The sequence below is a fragment of the Lethenteron reissneri genome, chromosome 2 (assembly GCF_015708825.2).
Source record: "Lethenteron reissneri isolate LAM-NWPU_2019-01 chromosome 2, ASM1570882v1, whole genome shotgun sequence".
NCBI lineage: Eukaryota > Metazoa > Chordata > Hyperoartia > Petromyzontiformes > Petromyzontidae > Lethenteron > Lethenteron reissneri.
The window spans coordinates 6,061,530-6,067,791 of NC_083780.1; the positions used below are offsets into that span (position 1 = coordinate 6,061,530).

At 51.0% G+C, this 6,262-nt stretch overlaps 1 protein-coding gene across 1 annotated transcript; it reads right to left on the reverse strand.

The window, feature by feature from the left end:
- Window positions 1-228: 228 nt before the first annotated feature.
- LOC133342904 (complexin-1-like) lies at window positions 229-2,934 on the reverse strand. The gene is made up of 2 exons (XM_061552283.1): window positions 2,779-2,934; window positions 229-492 (listed from the first exon to the last, which is right to left on the reverse strand). The coding sequence occupies exons 1-2, from the start codon at window positions 2,932-2,934 to the stop codon at window positions 229-231; spliced, it is 420 nt and encodes a 139-aa protein (XP_061408267.1).
- Window positions 2,935-6,262: the final 3,328 nt, after the last annotated feature.

Consider the following 6,262-nt stretch of genomic DNA (forward strand, 5'->3'; position numbering starts at 1 on the left):
GCAGTCATTGGTGACCGGGTTGACACACATTCCATGTTTACCTCATTATCGCAAACCCCCAACCACCACACCGCCCACACCGCCCCCCAAACCACAATCAAACGCCTCCCCGCCAACTCGAAAACCTGCAATTCACCTGCCGGTCAGCTGCCAAAAAAATTTTGACACTGACCGCGCCGTTTAAAACCCCCCCCCCCCCCCCCAAACCCCCGCTGCCACTTGGCTCATTTACGGAAAAACTCCTGGATGGGCCCAGGGAGGTACTTGAGGAAGGCTTCGAAGAGGCTTTCCCTCAGGGCCCTCGTCGGAAGCGTCCCCGCACCCGGGAGGGATGGCCCGCTTGGGGCGGGTGAGGCTGCCCTCGGATCCGGCCACACCGCCGGAAACGCCGCCACCGCCGCCGCCGCCGCCGCCGCCGCCTCCCCCGCTGCACGCGGCCTCCATCGCCGCTTTGGCCTCGGCCTCCCGCTCCTCGCGCCGCTTGAGGCCGTACTGCGCACGGCAACGGGCCGGTGGGATGGGAGGGACGGGAGGGAGGGAGGGGAGGGAGGGCACAACAACGGACACCAGCGCTGACAGGGTCCATTTTTTACACTCGCACATCCGAGCCGTGCCGGCACGGGACCAGCACAGCACGTGTGTTTTTTTTTTTCCACTGGCATTTAGCCCAGCTGAGCCGAGCCCCATGTCGGGGCTGTCGTGGTTAGCGCTCTGCTGCGTTACGAAGCCGGCGACACGAGTTTGATTCGCGCTCACGGCCACAAACACCGGTGACGATTACACGAACCGGTCCTGGGCCTCCTCCCCTAGGTAGACTCAGCGTCAAATGAGTACCTGGATGCAGTGTGTAAACAAGGCGGTCGGCCGTGGTGCTGGCCACCCACCCCTTCGTGCGCCGTTCTGGCCTTAATAGGTGCTCGCTAACAGCACTTGCCCCAACAGTATTTCAAGGCTATGCGGGGGGTCTTTGTCTTTGTGTGTGCGAATGTGTGTGTGGTCTCCTCGCACAAGAAATCAGACACTCACATCCAAATGTTTCTACGGCCCTTTCAAAGTGCATATTACCCTTTGGGAAATGATCAAATATACGTGTTTAATCACTGCGTAACAAAAAAAATACATTTTGTTCCTGGGTAGTAAGTGTTATTTTATAATTGCTTATGCCTCAAAAGTATAGAAAATGGCTATTATACACTTACTACCCAGGAACAAAAATCGTGTTACATAGTATATCATTATTACGTTCCATTATTCGTCAATCGATCATTGATGAAGGCTTCCTCGTGCCGTGTTGGTCAATGTATAGTGTATAGTGTAGTGTATAGTGTAGTGTATAGTAGTATATAGTAGTGTATAGTGTAGTGTATAGTAGTGTATAGTGTATAGTAGTGTATAGTGTATAGTAGTGTAGTGTATAGTAGTGTATAGTAGTGTAGTGTATAGTAGTGTAGTGTATAGTGTATTGTATAGTAGTGTATAGTAGTGTATAGTAGTGTAGTGTATAGTGTAGTGTATAGTAGTGTAGTGTATAGTGTAGTGTATAGTAGTGTAGTGTATAGTCTAGTGTATAGTAGTGTAGTGGATAGTGTATAGTAGTGTAGTATATAGTGTAGTGTATAGTAGTGTAGTGTATAGTAGTGTATAATGTAGTGTATAGTAGTGTAGTGTATAGTATAGTGTATAGAAGTGTAGGCCCTCCATAGAGCCCAATGTTGTGCACTTACCGACCATTCCCTGTTAACGATTGGCTTGCGACGAACACGCGACTATCAATTTCGGCCAATCGGCGAGCTCCAAAGTGTTCTGACAAGGCCACGGCCAATCAGCGACGTCCATTCATGACCGTTGGGGCATTGTTTGCAATAGGTTATCTGATGCGTTTTGAAGTTGAAACATCTCTTGAATTCTTGGTGTATTTTGACTTTAAACTTTAATTAAATCAATAAGCACGGCTCCCAAAGTGCTCGCAAATAAAGACAAGAAGGTGAGGAAGACAATTAGTGTTTTAACCAAGAAATAAGTAATTGATAAACATGAAAGAGGTGTAAATATAGGTGCGCTGAGTAAGTGAATATGGCCTGCCCTTGTTTAACGACCAAATCACTTAATGACCGGTTTCGTGGAACCAATTACCGTCGTTAAGAGGGGTTCTACTGTAGTTCACAGCGCTGGTCGATTCTATGCCCCCCCCCCACGCCACCAGCCTATTAAAATTGTACAAATCACACCCTGACTAAAACCATCGGGAACCATACTCGAGTGGTACTCTGGCCCCAACTTCCAAAAGCGTGTTTTTGTATCGCATATCTGCATTTCCCATAAATATGCCAAATTCCTCTTGATATGCAAATTATTTTGTCAAGGCGCTCTTCCCCCTCCATTCCAGCATAAATAGTCGCTCCAAGCCTGGGGCGTGCCATTCAGACTCTGTCTACTTGACAGACCTGTTCTCCACCTGAAGACGGCTGCTTGCGTTGTGGCCGAAACGTCGTGAGAATTATTTAATTATAATTTATTTTTATTATTTTATTATTTTCCTTCTACGTGACTTTACCGAAAGAACCAAGACGATTTGTATTTTTTGTTGTTGTTGTTGGAACGTTCTGACCCCGTGACCCCGGACAGGACACCTGTGCAAAAAGAGATCTATAATCTCATCGGATTCCTCCCGCAGTATAAGTCGAGACTCTGATTCTGACCTTCTGAAGCGTGGCTGGGCCCCCCTCACCGCCGAACCCCCTGATCCCACACCCCCCCTTCTCCCCCGTGACCTCTCACCTTGTCCCGCACGTTCTGCCGCACGCGCTCCCGCTCCGCCTCCATCTTGGCATGCTTCTGCTTGCGCTCCTCCTCCTGCTGCCGCAGCGCCTCCCTCCGATCCTCCTCCTTCTTCTGCGCTTCGGGGTCCTTCTCCGCCTGGTCTCCTCCGAGCATCTTCCCCACGTCCTTCGTGGCGCCTGCACCGCACCGCACCGCACCACGCATCACCACACATCACCACGTCACACCGCACCACACATTACCACACATCACCGCACCGGACCGCACCGCACATTACCACACATCACCGCACCGGACCGCACCACACCACACCGCACATCACCACGTCACACCGCACCACACATTACCACACATCACCGCACCGGACCGCACCACACATTACACACATCACCGCACCAGACCGCACCACACATTACCACACATCACCGCACCGGACCGCACCACACATTACCACACATCACCGCACCGGACCGCACCACACATTACCACACATCACCGCACCGGACCGCACCACCATTACCACACATCACCGCACCGGACCGCACCGCACATTACCACACATCACGCACCGGACAGCACCACACATTACCACACATCACCGCACCGGACCGCACCACACATTACCACACATCACCGCACCGGACCGCACCACACATTACCACACATCACCGCACCGGACCGCACCACACATTACCACACATCACCGCACCGGACCGCACCACACATTACCAACATCACTGCACCGGACCGCACCACCACATTACCACACATCACCGCACCGGACCCAACACATTACCACACATCACCGCACCGGACCGCACCACACATTACCACACATCACCGCACTGGACCGCACCACACATTACCACACATCACCGCACCGGACCGCACCACACATCACCACACATCACCACACCGCACATCACCGCATCACACCGCACCGCATCACACCGCACCACACCAGACATCACCACACCGCACATCACCACGTCACACCGCACCGTATCACACCGCACCGCCGCAAAAGGGGACGACGGTGTTCGTGTCCCGTACGATAAACACCGCCGATGAGTCGGCTGCGTACGGCCCGGAAGAATTTCAACATCCTTACGTGCACGCACCATTAATTAATTTATTTATTTATTTCAGAAGCCTGTCCCACCGTTTCCCAGTTGAGAAACAACTGGGCAAGTTTCTCAAATCCCTCCTCGGCCTCTCTTTCTCTCTCTCTCTCTCCGCCCGGCGTTGTGAATGGATACACCGCAGTTCGGCAATCGGCAGAATCGCTTGTGGTGGGGTAAAGTGTGGGCGCTCCCAAATTCTTCCAAGACGTCTGGCCAGCGTGGAACGAGTAAGAGGACAATGAACGCTTCAGAGATGCCTCTCCTTGGAGGATCCTTCCGATAGCAGTGACGACGAGATGTTGACTACCTCACCTGGTATACAGGAGGATTGTGGGTTCGATCCCGACCACGACGCCTGCTGCTGTATATTTGGAGGTTGCGTGTCTCTCTCTCTCTCTCTCCCGTGGTCGCTTGGATTTTTCTCCGGATCCTCCGGTTTTTCCCTCCACATTTAGAATCAACATCACGCGTTTAGAGTATTTGGCTGCTATAATTTTGCACGTGATAAGCCACTTCGTTGAGCTGTCATTGTGGCCTGGTCGCTTCTAAAAAAGAACTACACAGCTCAGTGGGCCTTACCTGCTAAAATGAAATAGTTAAGCTAACAATTGCAGAGCTGCACCTTTATCTAGTATGATTTTACACCGGCCTGCATCATTCACCGGTGTGAATCATTCACTCGCTTCAATCAATCACTGGATTCAATAATTCACTGCATCATGCACCGGCTTGAATCATTCATCGGCTTGCTTCATTCGTAAGCTTACACAATCCACTGACTTTAATCATTCACTGGCTTAAATCAATCCCTGGCTTAAATCATTCACTGGCTTGAATCATTCACCGGCTTGAATCATTTCCCGACTTGCACCATTCACCGACATCGAATCATTCGCCGGCTTGCTAACAACAAAGCTTCGCTCTGTACACACAAAAAAAAACCTCCCGTTGCTCATCATTTTCCCAGGACGCAATCTTAACTCGCTTCGCCGCGGTGTGAGAAGAGCTAACGAGCTGTTGTGAACCACGCTCTCGGGTCTTGTTTGGTGGCCGCTCATTCGGGGGGGGGGTGCCGCTAACGAACGACCCAGCACGACCAATGGAACTTGTCGCTGCGGACACTAATAGGCAGATGTCCCAGCTATCGCGCGCTCTCCATACAAACTACAAATCGCTCAATTAAACAGCATCGGCGCTGCCACGTGAGTTTACCGTTCGTGAGCCTCATGCACATTGACAGTTCATTTATTTAGAAACTGAATTTTTTTTTTGGTGGGGGGCATTAATTTGTAGTAATTTCACCCGTACCTCCGATGTTGCACTGTTGGATACGTACGTGCGGTGCGAAAATAAGTTGAACGCACACACGTCACGGTTTCATCAGGCGATTAGCAGAACTGTGAAAATCTCCTTTGCAGGCACGAGGCTGGAGGAGACGTTCACAAAGCTGGCAACCGGCAAGTGACGGATCGTACGTAAGCCGCTTGTTAAATGTGAGTGGATCGCTGTCCAGCACACCGGGGGTGCTGAAGCGTTCACGAGGGGTGTTCGTTCACGTGACGACGACTCTAAAACGTCCAACGTCAATGCGTCCTTACTCGCGTAGAGACGGGAGTGAGAGATACACAACTTTCGCGACTAAGGATCAACGGGACTGACCTGGCCATTAAGAACTCCCTAAAAGGGTGGAGAAAGACAACCAGCCCTCGTTTCGTACCGTCATCAAAGACTTTCCGAGGTTACGCGAGCTTCGTGACGTCCTCCGTTTTTATCGTGTCGCTGGGTGTTGGCTAAAAGCTCACTCGCCTCCTCGATGTGATTGACTCTGTCGGGTGGTGGAGGTTGATTGCTTCGCACATTGACGTGATCCACCACGGGCGATCTATCCCGGATAAAAACTAATTTCGTCCTTGTCGAGTCAGCCGCATGCTCGAGATGAGGCCGTCGCTCAGCCGCCTTGAACGATGGCGATGGTTGCGAGGGCTGAAATGTCCGTCAATGATCGTGCACTGGTCATTGCTTTGTCTAGTTTTTGCACAAACAACAAAACATTCAACGAGCCCGAAACCGGCTGGGTGCTAGTCTGGTCAAATGAATTCCCATGACCGACGCGGCCTTCGTCCGAAATATCTTTACAAAATAAAATAAGGGCTCATACTGTGACAATAAGTTCGCTCGTTGCTCGTTATATTGATTGAATGTTTACGCGCACCGCGAAATATATAATCATAATAATAATGATGATGAATGAGACCCAAGACTATTTTTAAGGAGGGTCCTGCTGCGTTGAGATGTTTGCTCTGTCCCATGAATGGATAAGCACCGCGCCCTGCCGATTGTCTCCCACCCCAGTGGCG

Excerpts from the sequence above, each read along its gene's own strand:
- LOC133342904 (XM_061552283.1), bottom strand. The coding sequence starts at position 2,934 with ATGCTCGGAGGAGACCAGGCGGAGAAGGACCCCGAAGCGCAGAAGAAG. Across the intron at positions 493-2,778 it reads GGCAGAACGTGCGGGACAAG|TACGGCCTCAAGCGGCGCGA; the intron begins GTGAGAGGTCAC and ends TGCCGTGCGCAG.